The sequence below is a fragment of the Cervus elaphus genome, chromosome 23, assembly GCF_910594005.1.
Source record: "Cervus elaphus chromosome 23, mCerEla1.1, whole genome shotgun sequence".
In the NCBI taxonomy this organism is placed as follows: domain Eukaryota; kingdom Metazoa; phylum Chordata; class Mammalia; order Artiodactyla; family Cervidae; genus Cervus; species Cervus elaphus.
In genome coordinates, this window is record NC_057837.1 from 43746228 (window position 1) to 43773323 (window position 27096).

Below are 27096 nucleotides of genomic sequence, written 5' to 3' on the forward strand. Positions count from 1 at the left end.
CAGCGTACCAATGCAAGAGACTCAGGTTTGATCCCTAGATTGGGACGATCCCCTGGAGAAGGAAGTGGAAACCCACTCCAGTATTCTTGCCTGGGAAACCCCATGGACAGAGGAGCCTGGTACGCTCCAGTCCATGGAGTTGCAAGAGTCAGACTTGACTTTGCCACTGAGCATGCATGTGTGTTATAAAGCAGTGCATCTTTTCAATTTATTTAATTTTTAAAAATGGTTAGAATGTCTATATTTAAATTTTTTTTGAGGTATAGTTGGTTTACAATGTAATGTTAATTTCTTCTGTATAGGAAAATGATCAGTATATGTGTGTGTATGTATATATATATATGTAAATGGCAACACACTCCAGTATTCTTACCTGGAGAATCATACAAAGAGAGAAGCCTGGAGGTCTATAGCCCATAGGGTCGCACAAAGATGGATGTGATTGAAAAAATTTAGTGCGTGCACACACACACACACACACACACATATATGTACACATAAATGCTTACACATACATTATTCTTTATGCTAAACATTTTGACTAGTTCTTATATGTTTTGTTTTTTATTCATTGATTTATTCAACAAAACTATTGAAAATTTTTAGTAAGACATTATTTTATCAATAAATAAAATAGATAATATTAAGATAAATTCTTGAGTTGATAGTCTAGTGGAGAAGCAGACTGAATGATATCAGGAGTACTTAGCTGTTAGAAATGGGTAAGTGTCTGTTGCAGATAATTCTGCACAAGCTCTCCCATTTTAGTGCATCTGTTAGGCAGAGGTTCCAACCACCCTTCATCCCACACAACATATAGTAAACACCCTTGCAACACAGAGACAGTGGCTCCTTGCAGAGACATGGAGGGCATGTTTTCTGTGCAGTAAGGTAAAGAAAACGTCTCTCTCTTGAGAAAGGGAAGGATGCTGAGGGCATATTGTCATTGATCCAGGATCTCTAGACCCTAGGTTTTTCTCCTGTTACTCCACCCACTGAATATTCATGGGTTGATATGTGTTCCAGTTCTGACTGTTCCTTCTGAAGCAACAGTCAGAACCAGACATGGAAAAACAGACTGGTTCCAAATAGGAGGAGTATGTCAGGGCTGTATATTGTCACCCTGCTTATTTAAATTATATGCAGAGTACATCATGAGAAATGCTGGGCTGGATGAAGCACAAGTTGGAATCAAGATTGCCAGGAGAAATATCAATAACCTCAGATATGCAGATGACACCACCCTTATGGCAGAAAGTGAAGAGGAACTAAAGAACCTCTTGAGGAAAGTGAAACAGGAGAGTGAAAAAGTTGGCTTAAAGCTCAACATTCAGAAAACTAAGATCATGTCATCTGCTCCCATCACATCATGGCAATTATATGGGGAAACAGTGGAAACAGTGGTAGACTTTATTTTGGGGGGCTCCAAAATCACTGCAGATGGTGACTGCAGCCATGAAATTAAAGGATGCTTACTCCTTGGCAGGAAAGTTATGACCAGCCTAGACAGCATGTTAAAAAGCAGGGTCATTACTTTGCCAATAAAAGTCTGTCTAGTCAAGACTATGGTTTTTCCAGTAATCATGTATGGATGTGAGAGGTGGATTATAAAGAAAGCTGAGTGCCAAAGAATTGATGCTTTTGAGCTGTGGTGTTGGAGTAGACTCTTGAGAGTCCCTTGGACAGCAAGGAGATCTAACCAGTCCATCCTAAAGGAGATCAGTCCTGGGTGTTCATTGGAAGGACTGATGTTGAAGCTGAAACTCCAATCTTTTGGCCACCTGATGAGAAGAGCTGACTCATTTGAAAAGACTCTGATGCTGGGGAAGATTGAAGGCAGGAGGAGAAGGGGACGACAGAGGATGAGATGGTTGGATGGCATCACCAACTCACTGGACATGAGTTTGATTAAACTCCAGGAGTTGGTGATGGACAGGGAGACCTGGCATGCTGCAGTCCATGGGGTCACAAAGAGTCGGACACGACTGGGTGACTGAACTGAACTGACCTGAACTGATATGAGTTCAAATCTTATCAAATAAGAAAATGTTACTATAGTTTTGGGCTGTAGAGGGTGGGTGAGTGTGCTTTGCTTAATAGGTGCAGGCTTTGTGTCTTTGACTTGGAACCCAACAAGTGTTGCAAAATCAGCTTTCTATTAGTTTGCCCAAAGTCGAGTCTGTGTACATGTGACAGTAAATATGGTGTTTGCTGGTAGGTGAATAAGGAATGAGCTGTCTCACTGGGATCCCACTAGAAGGGTTATGTACCTTAGACGTGCTTATATCCAAGAGGTCAGGGTTCTTCCCCAAAAGGGAGAACTAAAGATCTTTTAGAGATGAGGAACACAGTCTTGATTGGAAGCAATTTCAAAAGTTTGGGAGGAGTTGAGGAGGAAGCATTGACATATATACACTATCTATTATACATGTGTAAAATAGATAGCTAGTGGGAAGCTGCTGTGTAGCACAGGGAGCTCAGCTCTGTGCTCTGTGATAACCTAGAGGGGTGGGTGGTGGGGGGAGAAGGTGGGAGAGAGACTCAAAAGGGAGGGAATATATGCATAACTGTGCTGATAATTGAAGGATAATTGCTTTACCAGGCAAATTACCACAGTGGGCTAATTCCCTCAGGACAGTGTGACCCACTATGGAGTAGTTAGTGAGGAGTTTCATGCTGTTTAAGGATCAGGGCATGACCAGCTCAAGCACAGTCCTTGGACTGGTTGGCATCAAGGTGAAGTTTCAAGCATTATCAGCCTCCTGGTTTCAGCCAGTCTAAGGTCTATTTGCTTGACCTCAGCAATTCTCATCTGGAGGGGGTCTGCTTCCTGTAAAAACAGTTTAGGAATGTGTGTCAGGCCTTTGTCTGTATCTATCAGGGAACTGTGAGTCCCCTGATTCTGTAGTGTGGGAGACTTGTAGTCTAACTTGTTACCAGTTCCCTAGTCCTACAGCTATTCTTTGTTTCTACATCTTCACATTTCTCAATCATTAATTCCTGAGTCAGCATTTTACTTCAAAGGACAAGGACACAGAAGCTGGAACAAGGTTTCAGAGCTAGTGCTGGATGATCAGGGCACCCCCTAATCTTGGTTCTTTATCTAGAACACAGCATGTTCTTCAGTTACTTTTTTCTGAGAAAGATCAATTTCAAAACAGCCCAAATAAAATCAATTCCAAGAAAGACAAAGAACTCTGTTTTCTTCTTATTCATCTGAATTTGTGGGTGGAAATCATGAACACTATTTTGGAAAACTTTTTTAGTTACCAGATCAAGAACAATAGATGTACTTGCTTCAGGACATGAAGACTGTTCTCATTGAAGATGGATTGGATGAAAACCCAGGAGATGTTGAAATACAGATTATCTAAGAGGAGCTCTTTGAACGCTTGTTTGAGAATCTGAGCATTTCTTGTACATTATTATCAACTCCTTCTATAACAAAGGTGATATTTATTGATGTAACATTTTATTCCTGTTGATATCTGATCACACTTATTCGTGACTGTGACTGGTCTTCAAATTCCCTCAAACTCTGAGATCCTAGAAGTGCAAGAATAGGGAGGAAGAAGAACAGGTGGTGGTTCTGAGATGTGGAGGGGAGGGAACCGAAGCAGGAATGGGGGTACGTGCCAAAGCACCTGGGCCACTGTCATCTGGAGCTTACCATCCTCCTGTCCACACAGTTACTATGATTTGGGATGCACTGTGTAGAAAACTGGAGTCAAACAGAAACAGAAGAAGAACAGAGGTGACAACTAGAGGGTGAGGAGAGAATATATCAGAGTGCTTGGTGTGATGTGTGTGGAACAATGTGTTTCATTTCCTGAGTGTTGACTCTTCACATAGAGGCTGTGACAATTTCTACCATGTCCATGTCTGCCAGCTGGGAAACAGTAGAACTAGTTCAATGTGTAAATCCAAATGCTCTTAGAAAATGCTTTTAATTCAGTAGGGAAGAGAAATGGTGGTAGTCATGACAAACTCAGAAAGTGTGAGGAAATACAAAAACTTTACAGTTTGTTTCAGTAGGAAGGGATAATCAAAAGATTGATTATGAACATATTAAGCATTAAAGTGTGATGGTCACCAAGTGGTGGTTTAGTCAGTAAGCCATATCATACTCTTGTGACTCCATGGAGTGTACCCTGCAAAGCTTCTCTGTTCATGGGATTCTCCAGGCAAGAATACTGGAGTGGGTTGCCATTTCCTTCTCCAGGAATCTTCCCACCCCAGGGATTGAACCCTGGTCTCCTGCATTGCAGGCAGATTCTTTACCATCTGAGCTACAAGGGAAGCTCAGCAATTGAGCCAACCAATATGAGATAAAGTTTAGGGTGTTTCCAGGACTTTCCATTCCATTCAGCTTTATCAGAAATGTAATTTGCAAAGTTTTTTTTCCCTTTCTGTGGATTGACTTTTCACACCCTTTGCATTAATAGTTTCCTTTGATGTAAAAACATTTCTAATTTTGATGAAAACTGATTATCTATTTTTCTTCTGTTTCCTGTGTGCTTTGGTGACATCAGTTCAGTGAAATTCAGTCATTCTGTTGTGTCCAACTCTTTGCAACCCCACAGACTGCAGCACACCAGGCTTTGCTGTCCATCACCGACTCCCAGAGCCTGCTCTAACTCATGTCCACCGAGTCCATGATGCCATCCAACTATCTCATCCTCTGTCATCCCCTTCTCCTCCTGCCTTCAATCTTTCTCAGAATCAGGGTCCTTTCCAATGAGTCAGATCTTCTCATCAGGTGGCCAAAGTGTCAGAGCTTCAGCTTCAACATCAGTCCTTCCAATGAATAGTCAGGACTGATTTCCTTTAGGATGGACTGGTTTGATCTCCTTGCAGTTCAAGGGACTCTCAAGAGTCTTCTCCAACACAGTAGTTCAAAAGCATCAGTTCTTCGGAGCTCAGCTTTATAGTCCAACTCTCACATCCACGCATGACTACTGGAAAAAACATAGCTTTGACTAGATGAAACTTTGTCAACAAGTAATGTCTCTGCTTTTTAATATGCTGTCGAGTTTGGTCCTAGCTTTTTTTCCAAGGAGCAAGCATCTTTTAGTTCATGGTTGCAGCCACCATCTGCAGGGTTTTGGAGCCCAAGAATATAAAGTCTGTCACTATTTCCATCGCTTTCCCATCTATTTGCCATGAAGTGATGGGACTGGATGCCATCACTTATGGATGCCATCATATATTGGTGACATATCCAAATCTAATGCCATGAATTTTTCCCTCTAGTTTCTCTTCTAAGAGTTCCATATCTGTATCTTGTATGTGTAAGTCTTTGATGCATATTGATTTTTATGTGTATGGTGTGTGAGTGTGTTCACAACTGAGCACTTGAAACAAGCACAAAATATCCACTCTGTAGATTTGTGCCATGTCCTGACTGGCCTTCTCTAGTTAACTTGGCATGCTTTAGTCCTGGGATTTGCCCAATAGTTAAGCTATGGGCACTGAGTTCATTTCTGAGTCAGCATCTTGCCTGGAGTTGGTGTGCCTCCTTGATTCTCCTGAATACATGGCTGTTTTTGAATGCCCTCTGTCCCCTAAATCCACACCCTGGTTCTACTCAAGGTTTTATATGCTCTAGTCTGTCTCCACCCTTAATTCCTTGTCCGTGGCCCCATGTATATATATAGTCTCCCTGCAACAGTAATAAGCCACTCCAGCTGCTCTTTAGTTTAAGCTTAGGTTTATGAAAAACAGACACCAGTCTCAGGCAACACCCAAATAGGTCGGAACATTGCATTAAGGTTTTTGTGATCAATCTGGTTTGCTGGAAGCAACTGGGAACTGAACTGCCACCCTTTACAGATCAAGACTGCAGTGTACAAGTGAGGGAAGTGGTAAGTGGGAGTAAAAATATGATGAAATGACCTTCCGCTCTCTTCTGAAATTTTTCTGATAGTGTGTTTAATGTATTCCTGTAGATTTTGTTTGTTTCCAGAGTTCCTGTGAGGTTTTTTATCTGGTTTCCGATTGTTTTCTCACATTTCTAAAGGAGAATTCCATACTTCTAGCTCACCTTTTTGCTGACTCACTCCATGTGTTAAATTTTATTTGGCTTCACAACATCCCATTGTATCAATACATCTAAATTTCTCTGACTGTTCCCATATTTGTAACAAGTTAACTTGTGTACAGATTCTCCTTTTATGAGTAACCATTGAGCAAGATAGTAAAGTAAATAAAACCGTTATTATTTCCATTATGATATCTTTCTAAAAAGTTATATAACTAAGTCCAAGGATTAACCTCTGTAAGGGTCTGTTTGCACACTGCACATGGGATCCAGAAACTATTAATAATTAATCTCCAAAAAACACTTTGTTAGAATGTGTGGTTTTGGTATTCTTTTCAGGATATTACTACTGTCAGGTCTGGATAGCAATGTAATTATGGTGGTGAGAAAAGTAAAAGGCAAATTTATTTTCATTTGAAGTGTTCTTTATTAAGGAATAATATTTTGAAAAATGCTTATTAATCACTCCCTTAAATTCTGTGATTCTCTATATGTGTGTATGTGTATCAGTGGCTTCCCTGATGGCTCAGTGGGTAAACAATCTGCCTGCAATGTGGGAGACCTGGGTTTGATCCCTGAGTTAAGAAGATCCTCTGGAGAAGGGAAAGGCTACCCACTCTAGTGTTCTGGCCTGGAGAATTCCATGGACTATATAGTCCTACATAGTCCTGTATAGTCCATGGGGTCGCAAAGAGTCGGACACCACTGAGCGAGTTTCACTTCACTATATGTGTGTATGTGTATATTGTAAGATAGTTAATTATTTCAACTGATGTTGGATCAAAATCAAACTTCATATTAGAAAAATGAAAAAAAAATTGTGTGGAAGTTTCTAGTCTAACATATGGACTTCCCTGGTGCCTCAGAGGATAAAGAATCTGCCTGCAATGTGAGAGACCTGGGTTCATTCCCTGGGTTGGAAAGATCCCCTGGAGAGAGGACATGGCAATCCACTCCAGTTTTCTTGCCTAGAGAATTCCATGGACTAGGAGCCTGGTGGAATACAGTCCATGGGGTCGAAAGAGTAGTACATGACTGAGCGACTAAACACACCACAAGCTTCATATTAGATAATGAAAAAAAAAAAATATGTGGAGGTTTCTAGTCTAACATATGGTCAATAATTGTTCAGTCAATCTCATCATTATATGATTCAGTTCAGTTCAGTTGCTCAGTCGTGTCCGACTTTTTGCAACCCCATGGACTGCAGCATGCCAGGCCTCCCTGTCCATCGCCAACTCCTGGAGTTTACTCAAACTCATGTCCATTGAGTCAGTGATGCCATCCAACCATCTCATTCTCTGTCATCCCCTTCTCCTCCTGCCTTGAGTCTTTCCTAGAATCAGGGTCTTTTCAAATGAGTCAGTTCTTCCCATCAGGTAGCCGAAGGATTGGAGCTTCAGCTTTAGATCAGTTTTTCCAATGAATATTCAGAACTGATTTCCTTTAGGATGGACTGGTCTGATCTTGCAGTCCAAGCAACCCTCAAGAGTCTTCTCCAACACCACAATTCAAAAGCATCAATTCTTTGGCACCCAACTTTCCTTATAGTCCAACTCTCACATCCATACATGACTACTGGAAAAACCATAGCTTTGACTAGACGGAACTTTGTTGGCAAAATGTCTCTGCTTTTTAATATGCTGTCTAGGTTGGTCATAACTTTCCTTCCAAGGAGCAATCATCTTTTAATTTCATGGCTGCAGTCACCATCTGCAATGATTTTGGAGCCAAAGAAAATAAAATCTGTCACTGTTTCTGCTGTTTTCCCATCTATTTGCCATGAATTGATGGGACCAGATGCCATGATCTTAGTTTTCTGCATGTTGAGTTTTAAGCCAACTTTTTCACTCTCCTGTTTCACTTTCATCAAGAGGTTCTTTATCTCTTCTTCGCTTTCTGCCATAAGGGTGGTATCATCTGCATATCTGTGGTTAATGATTTAACCTCAGGTCAATGATTTAATCAGTGTAATTAATGATTACACTGATAAAAATGCAAACAAGTTAATTGACTTCAATCCTCTTCTTATGCCTGGTGTACTGGTTTCACCTTACCTCTCCTACAATGTATCTGCTAACATTGGAGAGTGCAGCTAGGGCATTACCTCACTGGCATTTATAACCTGTGAAGGCAAAAGAGAAAAAGCGGAGTCTGCTTAGTCGGAGGAGCGAAACAGACTATGGATCCCAAAAGTCAGAGAGTGAAGCTTAATGACGGCCACTTCATTCCTGCCCTGGGATTTGGCACCGGTGCACCTCCAGAGGTAAGTGTAGTGGTTTGGGGTTGAGATATAAATAGTAAGTGGATGCAACATGAGTGGAAGGAGGTTAAGGTTCTTAAGCATTGAGTTTCTGGTTGACTCTGGGAGGATCATGTGGTTCCACTAACCAGGCTAGAACCATGCCCTGTGAAAAGGTAGAGAGCATCCAGTCTTCAGTCTGCATCAGGGTCTGAGGCTGTGCTCACCTGTAGATTACTATGCAGGTGTTCCCCTCCAGTTTCTATCTCTTTCCCAGCTTGGCAGAAGGGTGAGACTCAGATATCAAGATCACTGACTGTCAGCAGCTTGGCTTTGAGGGCAATTGCAATGGTGGTGTTTTCTGTATATTTCATTTCAGGACTCTTTCCTCCTTCCAGAAAGACATGACCCAGTGAAATAATTGAGGTGGGAGGGCCTGAAGGTGAGGTGACTTAAATCTAGTGGGAGAAAACTGCTTTTCTCCTGTGGTATACCTGCTCAGTGCCAGGCAAAACACACTCCACCTGTGTTTGGCCTTGTACTTCTGCTTCTGCTTGGAAACTTTTTCTGATGGGAACTATACCGTCATTTGAGGGAATAAGCTACAATCTTACAGGACAGGCTTTGTACTGTATCCTTGGATTTTGTAGTGCTTTTTATTAAAGTATAGTTTTCAGTCCTTGGGCATAAGAGGGACTAGTGGACAAGTCTCTAGACTGGAAGCCAGAAACTTTGCTGTCCATCTTGCCTTTAGAGTATGTAGTTGTGACAATGGACGGTTCTTCAAACTTTGAATCTCATTTTTCTAATTTATAGAACAGAAGATATTTTGCAGATAAAAGATGGGGATTGTTCACTTTGCAAAATGTGATGAGCGGAGGGAAGGGTCCAGGCTAGTACTGAGCTCACTGGTTCATTCCTCAGTACACCCCACAAGGCACGTGATCATAAGGAAACCAAGACTAGATCCAACAGGGGGAACTTGGACCAAGCATCTACCTCCTTGAAACATGAAAGATCCTGGATTGCAGAAACATATTGAAATACTATTCAGCTTGAAAAGGGAAGTTAATCCGACCATTTGCAACCACACTGATGAACCTGAAGAACATTAAGCTAAGTGAAATAAGCCAGAAATAGGAAGACAAATACTGCATGTTCTCTTCATAGGTAGAATCTGAAAAAGTGAACTCATAGAAGCTGAGTGTAGAGGAATGGTGAACAGAAGCTGGGGACAAGGTTAAGAAAAATGGAAAGATATTGGTCAAAGGTCCAGAGTTTCTGTAATGAGATGAATGTCTGGAGACCTGATGTACAGTATGGTGACTATAGTTAATAGATATTAATTATTCTCATGAAAACACCCCAAAAATTAGCTATGTGAGAAGATGAATCTGCTAACTAGCTTGAATGTGGTAATCGTTAACAATGGATAGTTGTATGAGAACATCACTTTGTACACCTGAATAGATACAGCTTTTATTTGGTGTTTTCTGTGTAGTTACACTGGTAGACAGAGGTCTTAGAAGCTTTCACCTGGTTTCTTGATGCATTTACCATCCCCTTGTACTTTTATTGATTTTGCTTCAAACATCTCCCTGTATAAATCATATCCATGACTACAATTTTATTCTGAGTCCTTTGAGTTTTTCCACCAGATCACTGAACCTAGAGGGTATTTGGGTCCTCTAATGCCTGTGATCAACCAGTGATAGCCTGGGGTTGAAGGGTTCTTGGGTGTCCATTTAATCATTGACCAGGAACATTCAGGGAAACTGTCATGGGTTCATTACCACACGTGCAGAATGAATCAAATGCATGAAGAACTGTCGGTTCTTGATAAGATCAAGCTTGTGCTTTAGCAATCTCTTAATCATTTGGATATTCAATTACTATTTTTGTTGCTTATGTAGGTTCCTAAGAGTGAAGCTGTGGAGGTCACCAAATTTGCTATAGAGGCTGGGTTCCGGCATATTGACAGTGCTCATGCATACCAAAATGAAGAGCAGGTTGGCCAGGCCATTCGAAGTAAGATTGCTGATGGCACCGTGAAAAGAGAAGACATATTCTACACTTCAAAGGTGCTATGTGTGTTGTGTGTGTGCACGTGTGTGCAAGTGACTGGGGCAGACGACAATTTGGTAATAGAATCAGTAGTTTGGTGAAGGTGCTTATTGGTACCACTGTTTTCACACTTACTTGTATCTTAAATCTAGTACCCTTTTTCCCTCACTGTGCCTTCCCCTCCCAAAAGAGTATAACTATAGCTTTATCATGATGGTGTGCTCAAATTTTAATTTTACATGAAAGTCACTTTATTTCTTTGAGCCCAGGCTAGAGCAGTGTAATTTATTATGGGTTAATAAATCAGGCAGACCTGGGAGCAGATTATAGCTTTTCTTATCATCTGGGTGAGTTTCTCAAATTTATTCACATTCTAAATCTCAGTTCTCAGCTCTAAGAGTAAGAGAGCATTGGGAGAGACACTTTGTGTATTATACAAGATCTAGCCAAAGTGTCTTGAATTATGTTCTGCTCATGTTAAAGTGTTCAAAGCATTTTTCCCTACAGTTATGTAAACAAGATAGTAATTCATTTTGAGAAGATGGATTGTTTGGTCAAATTAGACTGAGCTTCTGCTTTTATACTCTATCAAGCATTGTTCAGTTGATGGGTTATGGTAATTATTGATAAAGTTATTTATATCTTTGTTCATTTCATTCCATTGTGAAAGATGTACGGATGACAAGTTGAATCAAATAATGAAGTTTACATGGTAGGTTAGAAAAAGAATGGAACTCAAGAAGAAATGGAACTTTTTTCCCATGGTCATCTCTTTCCAACCAATAATAATATCTAGTTATTAAGTAAAACAAGTCAAACAAAATTACATGAAGCATTCATTTCCCACAGCTTCCTTTGTTTAATCTCTGCAGGTTTGGTCCACTTCCCTTCGTCCAGAGTTGGTCCGACCAGCATTGGAAAAGTCACTGAAAAATCTTCAACTGGACTATGTCGATCTCTATATTATTCACCAACCAGTGGCTTTGGTGGTAGGTGATTTGTGTGATCACCTCTGTTCTATTTCTTGGGTCAGAAAGTCTATAACTTCCATGGATGGTTGACATTATTTTTCTTAGTAGGTTTGAAGGAAAGATTACACTAGAGTGGAATCCCCTAAATAATCATTTGTGATCATCCTTTTGGGGAGGTTCTTTGAATCTCTTACCTGACTCCAGAGAAACAAATTAAATAATCTAAGACTCTGTCTCAAAATCTTGAGGAAGGAGAAATAGGCCAGTTCTGTGCATGTCGCTGATTAGGCCTGGGAGTTGGGATTTCACATCCAGAGTTCAGTGCAGAGTGCTGAGCACTGACACGGTCTCACAACTGAACAGGATGAGGTCATTTCATCTCTCATCCTTTCATGTTTCATTGATTTGGAGGTGTCCTTCTGGGTGGGTCTAAACCTCACAGTCATCTCAGGACTCAGAAGACCTGGCCTCCACTGTCGCCTGTGTTCACAGTGACATTTGCAGACTGCACTTAGCCATTAAGCACTGTATTATGTGGAGGAGAATTTTCCAGTTGTTCCAGTGGTTAGGATTGTGTGTTTCCAGTGCTGAGTCAAGAGTGTTTTGAGAGAGTGGGTTCAATTCCTATTCAGGGAACTAAGATACAGCAAACCCATGGCACAGCCTAAACAAAACAACAAGAACAACGTCTATTATGCAGAACTCATTTTTAGAATACAGAATTCTTCTCAAGCCATCCTTTGCCAAAGGATATTGGACTATGTAGATGGTAATTCCCATCTACATAGATTTAAGGATTCCTAATACTTGACAGAAATGTCTCTGTTTTTCTATTCCTTATAATGACATCACTCTTGGTTTGCTTTATTTTTATCTCAGCATTTTCCATGGGTGGCAGAATGACCTTGATCTGTTCAAGCCTCATTGTCAAGAATATTTGAGAGTATGTCTGCATCTTCCACATAGCTTATCAACCTAAAGAGAACCTTGATGGATCATGTGTATGCCCTGAAGCTATCAGATGTTCAGAGTGAAAAGGAATTCTGATATTTAGTCCAGGTCAAGATTGCAATTCTTATGCCAGCAGTAAGGCATAACTTACTGTCACTCCCTGCATGATAGAGGCATTTTGCAAGAGGAAAATAAAAGGGGCAAAAAAAATTTCACCTAAGGCACTGACAGTTCCCAGGAGAATGTAGGAAAATTATATCTATCAAAACATATAGTATGTATGAGATTACTGGAAAACTGCCTTCTAAAGACATTGCTGATAAGGAAGCTGTGGTACATATACACCATGGAATATTACTCAGCCGTTAAAAAGAATTCATTTGAATCAGTTCTAATGAGATGGATGAAACTGGAGCCCATTATACAGAGTGAAGTAAGCCAGAAAGATAAAGACCAATACAGTATACTAATATATATATATGGAATTTAGAAAGATGGTAATGATAACCCTATATGCAAAACAGAAAAAAAGACACAGATGTACAGAACAGACTTTTGGACTCTGTGGGAGAAGGCGAGGATGGGATGTTTTGAGAGAACAGCATCGAAACATGTATATTATCTAGGGTGAAACAGATCATCAGCCCAGGTTGGATGCATGAGACAAGTGCTCGGGACTGGTGCACTGGGAAGACCCAGAGAGATCGGGTGGAGAGGGAGGGGGGAGGGGCGAATGGGATGGGGAACACATGTAAATCCATGGCTGATTCATGTCAATGTATGACAAAAGCCATTACAATATTGTAAAGTAATTAGCCTCCAACTAATAAAAATAAATGGAAAAAAAATAAAGACATTGCTGATAACTCCATTTGCAAACCATTTTTGCAAATATCACTATGCAGAAAGTAAATGAACCTCATGGAGGTTTAGCATCCTAGTCCTAGATGTGTCTGGCAGGCTGGCTAAATGTGGAGAAATATTTGGTGACATCTCTGAAATGACTGCTTCTATTCCAGCCAGGGGAGACACTTTTCCCAACAGATGAAAATGGAAGACCGATGTTTGACTCAGTGGATCTCTGTCGCACATGGGAGGTGAGTCCAGGGAGGAGAGAACCAAGGGAGGGGCCAGGAGAGGGGGAACCTCCTTCATTTCTTCCACCTGTGAGAGTGGGCTGCGGACCATCAGACTCAGCAGTTCATGAGTATAAGGGCTGGGATGCTGGGGTTGTGAGGAGGGAACCATTGCTGAAATGTTCACAGAGAGGAATGAAACAGAGAATTTGGGACAGTGTAGACAGACATCTCTTTCCTTCCATGTGATTGTCTTCTCCAGGGTTTTCTAAGGAGGAGATGATACTTCTTCTTGTGTCATGACCTTCTTCCCCTTTATCTTCTTGATAAGCACTGCTAGTTCTTGACCAGAGATGCTCTTAACGATTTTCCAGCATTTCTTATTGCTATATTGCCCATTCCAAGTGACTGCTCACCACCCCTCCCTCCCAGGCCCTGGAGAAGTGTAAGGATGCAGGGCTGGCCAAGTCCATCGGGGTGTCCAACTTCAACCACAAGCAGCTGGACAAGATCCTGAACAAGCCGGGGCTCAAGTACAAGCCCGTCTGCAACCAGGTGAGCAGCTCAGCTCCTCTCCCTCTTGCTCTTCAGAACCTCCTCCTTGCACTGGAGCCTGATGTCTGTCTGTCCTCCCCTCCTGTTCATCCAACCTTTGTGGACAGAGGATCCTACACAGCTGAGCCTGTGTCTGGACTGTGTGAATAGAATCTATAGCAGTATCTTTGATAAACTCTGGGTGGAAAAGGTGGGGATGGCTTCCTGCTCAATAGTGGTGGAGACTGAGGGAAGACAATGGAGGTGAAATTCCTCCAGAACATAGAGGAAGGAGGTGTTCCCCTGAGCTGAAAGCATGACCAGAAATCAGGTGTGAAAGTGCTTGGATGAAACTGTGTACAGGAAGGAAGACCATGAAAACATGGAATGGGAAGTAAATACAGAGAAAAACCAGGTGAGACAGGTGTTAATGGTTTGTGTGGGGTTTAGATGCCTGAATCCTTAGTCTTGTTGTCCCAGCTTCAACAGGGAGCACTGTACAGAGAAATGTGCTGGAGACTATGAAAGTCACCCAGGTTAGAGCATGAAGTTAAATGCTTATGTTGATCCTAACAGTTGATGGAAGAGTTACTCAGGACTTCAGATCAGTTCAGTTCAGCATCTTAGTCATGTCTGACTCTTTGCAACCCCATGGACTGCAGCACACCAGGCCTCCCTGTCCATCACCAACTCCCAGAGCTTACTCAGACTCAAGTCCATCGAGTCGCTGATGTCAGCCAACAATCTCATCCTCTGTTGTCCCCTTATCCTCCTGCTTTCAATCTCTACCAGCATCAGGGTCTTTTCCAATGACTCAGTTCTTTGCATAAGGTGGCCAAAGTATTGGAGTGTCAGCCTCAGCATCAGTCCTTCCAATGATTATTCAGGAAGGATTTCCTTTAAGATTGACTGGATCTCTTTGCAGTCCAAGGGACTCTCAAGACAGTTCCCCAACACCACAGTTCAAAAGCATCAATTCTTTGGCACTCTGCTTTCTTTATGGTCCAACTCTCACATCCATACATGACTACTGGAAAAAGCATAGCTTTGACTAGACGGTCCTTTGTCAACAAAGTAACATGTCTGTTTTTTAATATGCTTTCTAGATTGGTCATAGTTTTTCTTCCAAGGAGCAATCATCTTTTAATTTCATGGCTGCAGTCACCATCTGCAGTGATTTTGGAGCCCTCATAAATAAAGTCTCTCACTGTTTCCATTGCTTCCCATCTATTTGTCATAAAGTGATGGAACCGGATGCCATCATCTTCATTTTATGACTGTAGAATTTTTTTTTAATTTTTATTTTTTGACTGTAGAATTTTTAAGCCAAATTTTTCACTCTGTTTCACTTTCATCAAGAGGCTCTTAGTTCATCTTCACTTTCTGCCCTAAGGGTTGTGTCATCTGCATTTCTGAGGCTATTGATATTTCTCCCAACAATCTTGATTCCAGCATGTGCTTCATCCATCCAGGCATTTCACAGTTCTCTGATGTACTTTGCATATAAGTTAAATAAGCAAGGTGAAAACATACAGCTTTGACTTATTCCTTTCCCATTTGGAACTTGTCTGTTGTTCCATGCTTCCCTGGTGGCTCAGACGGTAAAGCGTCTGCCTGCAATGTGGGAGACCCGGGTTCGATTCCTGGGTCAGGAAGATCCCCTGGAGAAGGAAATGGCAACCCAATCCAGTACCATTGCCTGGAAAAACCCATGGACAGAGGAGCCTGGTAGGCCACAGTCCATGGGGTCACAAAGAGTTGGACATGACTGAGCGGATTCACTTTCCTTTCCTGTTGTTCCATATCTGGTTCTAACTGTTGCTTCTTGATCTGCATACAGATTTCTCAGGAGGCAGGTAAGGTGGTCTCATATTCCCATTTCTTGAAGAATTTTCCAGTTTGTTGTGATCCACACAGTCAAAGGCTTTGGCATAGTTAATAATGCAGAAGTAGATGTTTTTCTGGAACTCTCTTGCTTTTTCAATGATCCAGCAGATGTTGCCAGTTTGATCTCTGGTTCCTCTGACTTTTCTAAACCCAGCTTGAATATCTGGAAGTTCACGGTTCACGTCCTGCTGAAGCCTGCCTTGGAGAATTTTGAGCAATACTTTACTAGTGTGTGAGATGAGTGCAATTGTGCGGTAGTTTGAGCATTCTTTGACATTGCCTTTCTTTGGGGCTGGAATGAAAACTGACCTTTTCCAGTCTTGTGGTCAATGCTGAGTTTTCCCAGTATGCTGGCATATTGAGTGCAGCACTTTCACAGCATCATCTTTTAGGACTTGAAATAGCTCAACTGGAATTCCATCACTTCCACTAGCTTTGTTCCTAGTGATACTTCCTAAGGCCCATTTGACTTCCCATTCCAGGATGTCTGGCTCATGATTGTCTGGGTTGTGAAGGTCTTTTTGGTATAATACTTGCCACCTCTTCTTAATATCTTCTGCTTCTGTTAGGTCCATGCAATTTCTGTCTTTATTGAGCCTATCTTTGCATGAAATGTTCCCTTGGTGTCTCTAATTTTCTTGAAGAGATCTCTAGTCTTTCCCATTCTATGGTTTTCCTATATTTCGTTGCACTGATCACTGAGGGAGGCTTTCTCATCTCTCCTGCCATTCTTTGGAACTCTGCATTCAAATGGGTATATCTTCCCTTTTCTCCTTTGCTTTTTGCTTCTTTTCTTTTCACAGCTATTTGTAAGGCCTCCTCAGACAACCATTTTGCCTTTTTGCATTTCTTTTCCATGGGAATGGTCTTGCTCCCTATCTCCTGTACAGTGTCAGACACCTCTGTCCATAGTTCTTCAGGCACTCTATCAGATCTAATCCCTTCAATCTATATCTCACTTCCACTGTATAATTGTAAGGGATTTGACAGGTCATACCTAAATGGTCTAGTGGTTTTCCTTACTTTTTTCAATTTAAGTCTGAATTTGGCAATAAGGAGTTCATGATCTGAGCCATAGTCAGCCCCCAGTCTTGTTTTTGCTGACTGTATAGAATTTTTCCACCTTTGGCTGCAAAGAATATAATCTATCTGATTTTTGTATTGATCATCTGGTGATGGCCATGTGTAGAGTCTTTCCTTGTGTTGTTGGAAGAGGGTGTTTGCTATGACCATTGTGTTCTCTTGGCAAAACTTTGTTAGCCTTTGCCCTGATTCATTTTGTACCCCAAAGCCAAAGTTGCCTGTTACTCCAGGTATCTCTTGACTTCCTACTTTTGCATTCCAGTTCCCTATAATGAAAAGGACATTTTTTTTTTGAATGTTAGTTCTAAAAGGTCTTGTAGGTCTTCATAGAACCATTCAACTTCAGCTTCTTCAGCATTACTGGTCAGGGCATAGACTTGGATTACTGTGATATTGAATGGTTTGCCTTGCAAACAAACAGAGATCATTCTGTTGTTTTTGAAATTGCATCCAAGTACTACATTTCAAACTCTTATGGTGATTGTGATGGCTTCTCCATTTGTTCTAAGGGATTCTTGCCCACAGTAGGAGATATAATTAATGCTCATCTGAGTTAAATTCACCCATTCCAGTCCATTTTAGTTCGTTGATTCCTAAAATGTCGATGTTCACTATTGCCATCTCCTGTTTGACCACTTCCAATGTGCCTTGATTCATGGACCTAACATTCAAGGTTCCTATGCAATATCATTCTTTACAGCAGTGGACTTTGCTTCCATCACCACTCACATCGACACCTGGCTGTTGTTTTTGCTTTGGTTCTGAATTTTCATTTTTCTGGAGTTATTTCTCCACTGATCTCCAGTAGCATATTGGGCACCTATTGACCTGGGGGGTTCATCTTTCAGTGTCCTATTTTTTGCCTTTTCATGGAGTTCTCAAGGCAAGAATACTGAAGTGGTTTGCCATTCCCTTGTCCAGTGGATCACGTTTGTCAAAACTCTCCACTCACAGGAGAAGACTTGTAGACTCATCATCCCCTGAGGCAACATTTTTCATTGGTACTGTTTCTTGGGGTCTTGTTGGTTAATATTGGGTACCAAAAATGCAAATTTTTCTTTGTCTTGTGGGGCTAAGGGTATTGTATAAGAACAATCTTTAAGATTCAGAACTATAATTGGCCAATTCTGACGTAAGTCTGAAGGGGATGGGAATCCAGGCTGCAAGGTCCACATGGGTTGCATTACTGCATTAATAGCTTGAAGCTCATGAAGCAGCCTCCATTTGCCTGATTTTTTATAGACTATGAAAACTGGAGTATTCCAAGGACTAGCATTCTCCTCTATGTGTCCTGCTTGAAACTGTTCTTCTACCAAGGCTTGTAAATGTATAAGTTTCTCTCTTACTAGAGGGCATTGATCCACCCAAACAGGTTTAGATGTAAATCATGTTAGAGGTGTAGCATAGGGTGGCAGAGAAACTTTAATGGCCCTCAATTAGCCCTTTTCTGTCAGGTGAATAGGTAAAGGGGAAGGATCTCCCTATAAATTCTTTCCTAGCTCTTTTCCTGGTTGGCATCCCATTCTTGCCATCACATGATCTGCCTTTTCCTCATTGGAGAGAACTAGGTGCCAATGGGCAAGCAGATCTCTGTCCCAAAAATTACAGGGAATGTCTGCAATAAAAAGTTGGAAGTGAGCAAGTTGTTTGTTAGGCCCTAGGCAAGGAAGAACTGTTGCACTCTGAGCAAATTGTTGAGGTTCCCCCAAGCCTGATTATCTTTTCCTGGAGCTCAGTCAAGGACCAATCAGCTGGCCATTGAGGAGAAGTAATGATGGAAATTACAGCCCCAGGATCTAAGAGTTCAGAGAACATTTTTCCTTGGATTTTAGCCTTACATGTGGGCCAATCTGAGAATATTTGTTGAGTAAAGCACATTAATTGGTCACCTGTGCTCCCAAATCCTTGTTCTCCTCTGTTGACAGGATTATAGTTGTTAGGGGCATGGTAAGGCAAGAGAAGGAGTTGACCAATTTCTTGAGCTTGAGGAATGACATGGAATCAAAGAGATAGCCATTACTTTAATTTCTCCTGAATAGTCTGGTTCAATAAGGCCAGGAAGAATTTGGAGGCCCTTAAGGGTAAGGCCACTTCTGCCCAGAATGAGTCTTATGGTCCCTGAGGAAAGGGACCTTGGATCCCAGTAGGGATTGCTACTGGGTGGTGGTTGGTGAGGAGGGAATCAAATTCATTAATTCAAACAGTTACTTGGGTTGGGAGGTCCAATCCAGCACTTCCATTGGTAGAGACTGAGAGGCTGGAGATAGGCTGAAGGGTGTGCTGGAGGTCCTCACAGTGTATGCCCCCACTGTTTGTGGGGCCCAGGGCTGACCCTGATGGCGGTTTCCGGGCTTCAAAGGGGAACTGTTCTTATACAATTTTGATCTGCATTGATTAGCCCAATGATTGCCTTTTTGGTACCTAGGACACAGTCCTGGTGTTTTATTTTCACCAGTAGGCGGAGGTATTGTAACATCTGTTTTGGGCCCAGAACAGCAAGCCATTTTCATATGTCCGGGTTTTCCATATTGGCATTTGGCAGGGGAAGAGCTAAAATTATTTTTAAAGGCAGCACAAATTGCTTGGGCCAGCTAGGTTTGTTTGTGAGCCTGTGTACCAACATTTTGACACGCTCAAACAAAATTGCCAAGGCTGTGATTTTGATGAATAGTGATAAGGGCGGCCTTGGCATTTTTATAGGCTAATTGTTTTAACAAAATGTTCTCTGCTGTAGGACTATTAATTTGACAGTGGACAGCAGAAGAGAGCCGGTCTACAAATTCAATGAAGTTTTTTCTGGGTCTCTGTAATATTTTAACAAATGAACTGGTAGGCTCGCTGGGTTCTCATACTGTCTGCTCTTGCTTCAGCAGCATTTTGCAATCTGTGCATATGCTCCCACCAGTATACCTTCATAAGTGAATTGGGCTGTTGGACTGGTATATTGCCCTGTGTCTACGAGCATTTAAAAAGTAAGATTACCTCTACTGGACAAATTAATACAGGCTAACTCTTGGCACAACTCAGCATAAGAGGCAAAAATCTGTAAATTTGGGGGACCACGTAAAGCTGTTTTGGCTAGCATTTTAACATCATAAGGAGAGCATCTCCCATGCAAGCAAATTTCTAACAGCTTCCATGTATGTATACAGAGAATTGACCCCGTTCATTCTAACACTAGATTTAGTTCCTTTAAAACCTGATGCCAAAAGTTTCATGGGTTGCAATAACCTGACTGGGATTACTGGGGTGGGCCTGTAATTGATAAGGAAAGCAAGGTGGTCCTCAATGTCTAAAGCACCCATAGGAAGGGCAGAGGCCATGGCCTGCTAAAAACCAGGTCAGTGGCTTATCCCCCAGAGACATTTCTGGATACAGTGGAGGCGACGGTGGTGGAAAATTGTCCTTGAGCTTGGGTAGCAAAGGGGTGGAAGGGTTAACAAGATGTTTGAGGACACTGTCTTCTCACATTATTTCTCAGTCTGTCAAGGGTGTAGGACTGATTGCACTAGCCCCCAGGTGGCAAATACAGTCATGGGTATGTGATCCCCTCTCCTGTGTGCTGTTTTCAAATTTTCTCCCACTGGATCCCAATTTTCAATATCTAGAGTGCCTTCTTCCAGAAACCAAAGATTATGTTTAACCATTTCTCTTAGCAATAGTGTCAATGGCTCCTCTTTCACCTGTGCTCCCGCAGTCTGGAGGAGGTGCCTCAAAAGCTGGAGATGATGTTTCTCAGCTTTACTCAAATCCTTCCCCACTGACACCCTGACTCGGGCAACAAGGGACTTCCCACCCTTAGAGTTTGAGGGCCTGGTCGTGATCCAGGCGTCTCACCTACAGCTCACTGTCTTCACTTTGAGTATTTTCCCTGGGGAGAAACCTTCCTGACTTCAGGTCCCTATTCAGGGGCTACCTGCCATGTCCAGCACAGAGGGTGAGATAGACCTGAACCAGGGGTGAGCGCGTAATGAAAAGACAGACACATGTAACTTGCAAACGGGGAATCAGGGGGCCCTCCTGCTCTCCATGGCAGGAAGACAAGAGGGCTCCTTTCAGCCCGCACTCTTATGGGCAGAAGTCATGAGATCACTAGGAAATAGCTATACTGGAGAGTTTGATCAGCGTACCATAAAGAGGGAGTAAAGTTGAGGCTCTGCTGTTGTCAGGAACATTTGTTTTGTTTCCACAGGGGTGGACGCAGGGGCCGGCAGTGAAGCAGAGCAAAGAACATGCCCAGCCCCAAGTCCATTCAGCATGCTTACTAGCACAATCATGAGGGCACAGTTTGCCGCACCCTCGAGCCATGGGGCAGGTTCTGGTCTCTGCTCTGCCAGGCTGCAACAATATTTTGCTGACTTGGGTCTGATTGTGGTTCACATGTAATTTTCAGTCATCTTAAGCTCTTTTAATGTAAAACGGTCACTCAGTCATTGTGTTACCAAGATATCCAGGCAAGGTTTTGACAAATACACTGTATTTATCATTGTTGTGATGCTAATTAACTTGTTTCTGTAATCCTAGATTATGTAAATTAGTAGTTAAACCTGAACTCCTTGCTACATTAAATATTTTGACAAGAAAATGTTAGTTGCATGCTTTGTCCCTAAATGAACCCGGGTAGGAAGTGCATGGTGACAAGTTGTCCACTGTGAGTGACAGTACTTTTGTTTTCTGGTAAAGCTATTAGTAGCTGGACATTTTATTTGGAAATGTGAATTTTCCCTGTTGAAATTATCTAGTCATCTGTTGGATGATAACCATCATCAGGGGAAGTTTGATTTCCCCCAAGTTTTCACATAATGGTTGAGAAGCCATTGAGGACTTTCAACTGAAATAATTATTTCATTAGAACATTTTTCATTATTTTCCATTTAAATGCTCTTTTTAATCTTCTGACATTTTATTATAAAAGTAAAATTCCCTCATTATTCAGGATAAAATACATCTATCCTTATAAGACTAGGTAAAAGACTGCACTCCTTCACATTAACTGTCAGTTTTTGAGAAAAGCTTTATTGTAATAATCACCATCTGTGGAAAGAAGCATTTTTGCTCTTTCTTTCTCTCTCAGGGATTTTTATTGCCTCAGTGTGCTACATTTGCTTTCACTCATGAGTCCCATTGGTGCTCAAATCTACTGAAATGTCACCGATGGGAATTCATCAAACTGGTTCTTTTGTCCTTCAGACATTTCTTCATAAGACTGTGCAATTTCTTTCTTTCTGGCATAGTTTGATGTCCAAAGCTTAGACAGCTCTTTTCCTGTCCCAGGTGTGGAATTAGGCATGTGTCTTGGTCTGTTCAGTGGTGTTCAACAATCAAGATCTGGTCCGTAGAATTACTTGTTCTCAGTAATGTCATTATTTTTTACCTTTTCAGGGGACAGAAATATAATTAAAAAAAAAAAAATCTTTCCTTGATATTTCCAGTTGCAAGTTGATGTGACACAGTTTTTCTTTAGCATATATAATTTTTACTTTTAAGCTTTTTCTGGTGTATTATCTTTTCATATAATCTGACACTCTTTTCTGTTGGCATTCTACAGGTAGAATGTCACCCTTATCTCAACCAGAGCAAACTGCTGGAGTTCTGCAAGTCACACGATATTGTCCTAGTTGCCTATGGTGCTCTGGGAGCCCAACGAACTTTACAATGGTAATGAACATTATTGATGGCCATAAGGAGTTTATCCAAAACTCATTTTTTGATGAAAATTTTGTTGTTCTGGACTCAGTGCTTTGGAGATAACTCTCAAAGGGTAGAGGAGAGAGAAGACAGATGGGAGAAATTCTCTTTTGTCTTTTCATCACCCAGGTAGATTTCTTACATTACATGTGTCTTGTATATAGATTTTAACGCAAGTGTCTGCATTAAAATCTCTATATAATACCCCAGTTGATAACTAAGACATAAGCTTTGTCTTATAATAATTTACTTATTTATGGACTAATGACACATTACTATAATAGACTTAACGAGCCTCCCTCACCTTATGTCTAAAATCAGGATAATAGTACATAATTTCCAAGTTTATCATTATTGAAAAATAAGTACAAGTTGAACCACTTTTGTAAACATTTGTAGAAGAATTGCACAATGTAAATAATTACGAAATGCACGGTCTTCATTTTCAGACTACTCAACTTTTATCAACACCTGAGACAAGTGAAAATTAGAAAAAAATGAAAAACAAAGTATTTCTCAATCTTTCCCATCACGTTCTCCTTTCATACTGTTGTCTTTACTTTTGAGGATTGATTGGAAAAGAAAAATAACCACAGAGAAGTAAAAAAGAAACAAAATCCATGACTTTGGCAGTCCTGGTTTCAACTCAATTTTGCATCTGAATCACTTGCAGAGATCTGTAAACACAGAATGGGAGGTGATGTATTTGAGGTTCTGTATCAGTTGTCTTCAGTGAAGCCATGGAATTTTGTGTTTCTAACAAGATCCCAGGTGGTACTGATGATGCTGGTTCATGGACCACACTTTGAGAAGCACAGGTCTAGAGTTGACATACCTGATCTGTTTGGGAAGCCTCTTCATAAACTGAGTACTTAGTCTTAGCTCCTCAGCATTTCTGAATTTCCTTCCAGGGTGAACCCGAACCTTCCCTTTCTCTTGGAGGACCCGGTTCTCTCTGCCATTGCCAAAAAGCACAAGCAAACGCCAGCTCTGGTTGCCCTTCGCTACCAGATACAACGTGGGGTTGTGGTTCTGGCCAAGAGTTACAACAAGAAGCGGATCAAAGAGAACATACAGGTGATGAGTGGGGCTGTGGGCAGGGGGCTCCTAAGGAATATCCTTCACGAGGGGCATTCTTTGTCTAACTGAGGACAGACATGGCTTCCCTTTCCCCTCTTGTTGTCCCCATCCAGCTGGAAAGTCCTCCAGTCCCCAGGGGGAGGCCAGCTCCTTGGGGGAAAGATTAATGTGATTCTTCCCTCTTTTCAGGTGTTTGACTTTGAACTGACTCTGGAAGACATGAAAGCAATTGATGGCCTCAACAGCAATATAAGATACTATGATTTTCAACAGTAAGTGACTTGTATATGTTCCACAAATATGTTTTCTCTAGCATGTAGATCAGCAGAGGAATAAGCTTTCTTAAAACTTAATTTCAGGGAGACAGCCCTGGTTTCCAGTGTAGGAGTAAACTAAGGGTTTCCTGCAGACCTCATAGCAGAGGTTTCCTCTAGGGTTATGTCTCTGATCAACAGATATGTGACCGGGGCCCAGGACAGCCAATCAGTAAAACCCCCAGTGTTGACATTGTGGTGAATTCACTACATTTTGCCCCTAATCCCTGTGCCTGGTGTCCCTCCTCTCAGGGCCCAGAGACCCAGGAAACACAGAGAGTGCAGTGCCTGCAGCCCATTCTTCTTTCAGAAAGTGAAAGTGTTAGTTGCTCAGTCTTGTCTGACTCTTTGGACCCCATCAACTGTAGCCCACCAGGCACCTTCTTTCAGGGACTGATGCAAATGCTTCACCTTTAATTCTTTATAGAATCGGGAGGAAATGATACACAATGACTGTGTAATAAGGAATTCATCCTGAATTACACTCCTGCTTATCCTAACACAACTGTAAATGCATTGTTGATATTTCTGGAGGAGGGGCCCATGAAGGTCAACATGCTTCAGAGTGAGAAGTCACAGTGAGCCTGTCGCCACTCTCTCTCCTAAGTGTCTGGTGGATTTTCTCCCCGATGGACTTTTCTTTACTAAGACACCATCTATTTCTTCCAAATTTATCTCTTTATTGACTTTTCCCCATTACATCTCCCATTTCCTCATCCTTAAAATGTCACCAAATGAATTTTGAGTATATCATGAACTGAGTGTCCAGAGAGAGACTTCTGTCCTTACATACCTGGTAAGATTGTCTGGGTCTCTCTGGTTTCTTGAGTCAAGACTCACCCCAGAGTAGACTTTGTCCATCAGGGGTCCATCCACTGGGGAGTTCCTACCTCCTTGACTTTACTTAGTTATTACTGTGGAATTCCAGCTGCCTAATTACTGCAGGAGAATGTCAGGACTGAAGAGACAGAAGACTAATCAAACAGAGAGATGTTGGGAGGGAGCTTAGAGAAAAGGGAACACAAATTAGTGATAAAATGAAGATTTAATTTCAAATGAAAGATCTCAAAACTCTCCTTGTTTGTAGTGTTCAGTCATTTCAGTTCTGTCTGACTCTTTGCAACCCTATGGAGTGTAGCCCACCAGGCTCCTCTGCCTATGGTATTCTCCAGGTGAGACTCGTGGAGTGGGTAGCCATGCCCTTCCTGAGGGGAGTGTCCCAACCTGGGGACTGAATCTATGTCTCCTGTGTCTCCTGCATTTCAGGCACTGAGACACTGGGATGCCTCCTTGTTTGTACAGAAGATATATGTATATTTATATGTACATTTACATATGGGCTTCCTAGTTGGCACTAATGGTGACAAACTCACCTGCCAATGCAGGAGACCTAAGAGGTGCAGGTTGGATCTCCGGGTTGCGAAGATCCCCTGGAGAAGGGAATGGTAACCCACTCCAGTATTCTTGCTGGAGAATCCCGTGGACCGAGGAACCTGGTGGGCTACAGTCCATGGAGCTGCAAAGAGTCAGACACGACTGAAGCGACAGCACACAGCACGTACATTTGGGCTTCCTGGGGGGCGGTAGAGGTAAAACCCGCCTGTCAATGCAGGAGACGAAAGAGATGCAGGTCTGATCTCTGGGTGGGAAGATCCTCTGGAGGAATGCAGGCAACTCACTCCAGTATTCTTGCCTGGAGAATCTCATGGACAGAGAAGCCTGGTGGGCTATAGTCCACAGGGTCACTAAGAGTTGGACACAACTGAGCCACTTAGCATGCATGCATACTTATGTATATGTATATTATGATTCTGAAAAAAGACATGATGAAAAATGAGAAAAGACAGCAAGTTACTTTTCTGTCCTCAAAAGCTTTATGTATATTCTGTGCTCTCCCTCATTAAGCTGTGAATGCCTAGACTTACTCATCCTTGTAGGTTTATCTCGATAGCACAGCTTCTGGCACATGGAATGGCTCAGGAGGCATTCTTTAATGAATTGAGTTGAAAGAACAAATTTAGAAAAAAAATCAGAATATAAGGAAGGAAAACAGCAGTAATGTTAATTAATAAATAATGAGTGCAGTCATATAATACAAATTAAGAAAGCAGTAATACTATTTTATAGGTATGATTGTTTAGGTGTATGTGGTATTTCTTCAATTTACTCTGTATTTGAGGGGTGCTCAATAAATTTTTTCCATTGAATGGATTTATGAAAAACAGCAAAGAATTCCTTAACTGTGATCCTTCTCACCACTTAGGGTCAAAAGTTCCACCTGTGTCTGAAATGACCTCCACAGTTACCCCTAGGTCTGTGCCCTCTTATAAATTGTAATCTGAGTCAAACTACCTGTCACTGTGGTGTGAATATTACACTTGAATGTTGGGACTGGACATGCAGGTGCCGTGTGCAATGGAGAAGACACCTGATGTGTGCTTGTTGGGTGAGAAGATGGGATGTGTTTATAGATTTAGAGTTTTAACCCATCCTGACTGCACCTACAGAGTAATGGTCTCTATGACAAGATGACAGATTTAATAAATTATTCCTCCTCTTTCTCTTTCAGAGCGGTTGATCACCCTGAGTATCCATATTCTGAAGAATATTGACTGAGCTGTCCACCATGCATTCTACCAGAACTTCTTTTCTAGGGTTGTGAAGAGCATTTCTGTACTTGGTGGAGATGTTTAAAAGAAGTGTATGAACTTTTGAAGCTTGTTTATCTTTTAAAAATTTTATGAAATAAAGAAGACTCCAAATATGAATTCTATTTTTTCATGATAACAAAATAATTTGGAAAAAAAAGAGAAAGGACAGAAAATAAAGATAACCTCCAATTAACTTATTTAATAACTCAGATGCCTTTTCCTTTATCGAAAATGAATTAGTCGATCTAAGAAAGAAATGGAAAATTTTATTCGAGTCAGATTTGAGAACTATAATCCAGGTAGAGCATCTCAGAAAGCCTGAGAACTGTTCTGTCCTCTAGAAATCAAGGCACAGGGATTTAAGTTTTGAAGACAGAGGGCTCTGCGTGAAAAGACATATTATTGACAGTGTACATAATCCAGATCTATGCATCATCATGGTGGGCCATGTGACCCCTTACAAGGTCAAGAAGGAATTTATCTTTTAAGGAATTAATTGTCTTACTGATGCTAGG

At 41.5% G+C, this 27096-nt stretch overlaps 1 protein-coding gene across 1 annotated transcript; it reads left to right on the forward strand.

Moving 5' to 3' along the window:
* The first annotated feature begins 5677 nt into the window (after positions 1 to 5677).
* Positions 5678 to 26778, forward strand: LOC122681808 (dihydrodiol dehydrogenase 3-like). Its single transcript, XM_043884265.1, has 10 exons — positions 5678 to 5864; positions 8174 to 8306; positions 10196 to 10363; positions 11219 to 11335; positions 13288 to 13365; positions 13777 to 13899; positions 22397 to 22506; positions 23448 to 23613; positions 23806 to 23888; positions 26500 to 26778. The coding sequence occupies exons 2-10, from the start codon at positions 8223 to 8225 to the stop codon at positions 26540 to 26542; spliced, it is 972 nt and encodes a 323-aa protein (XP_043740200.1). The 5' UTR covers positions 5678 to 5864; positions 8174 to 8222; the 3' UTR covers positions 26543 to 26778.
* Positions 26779 to 27096: the final 318 nt, after the last annotated feature.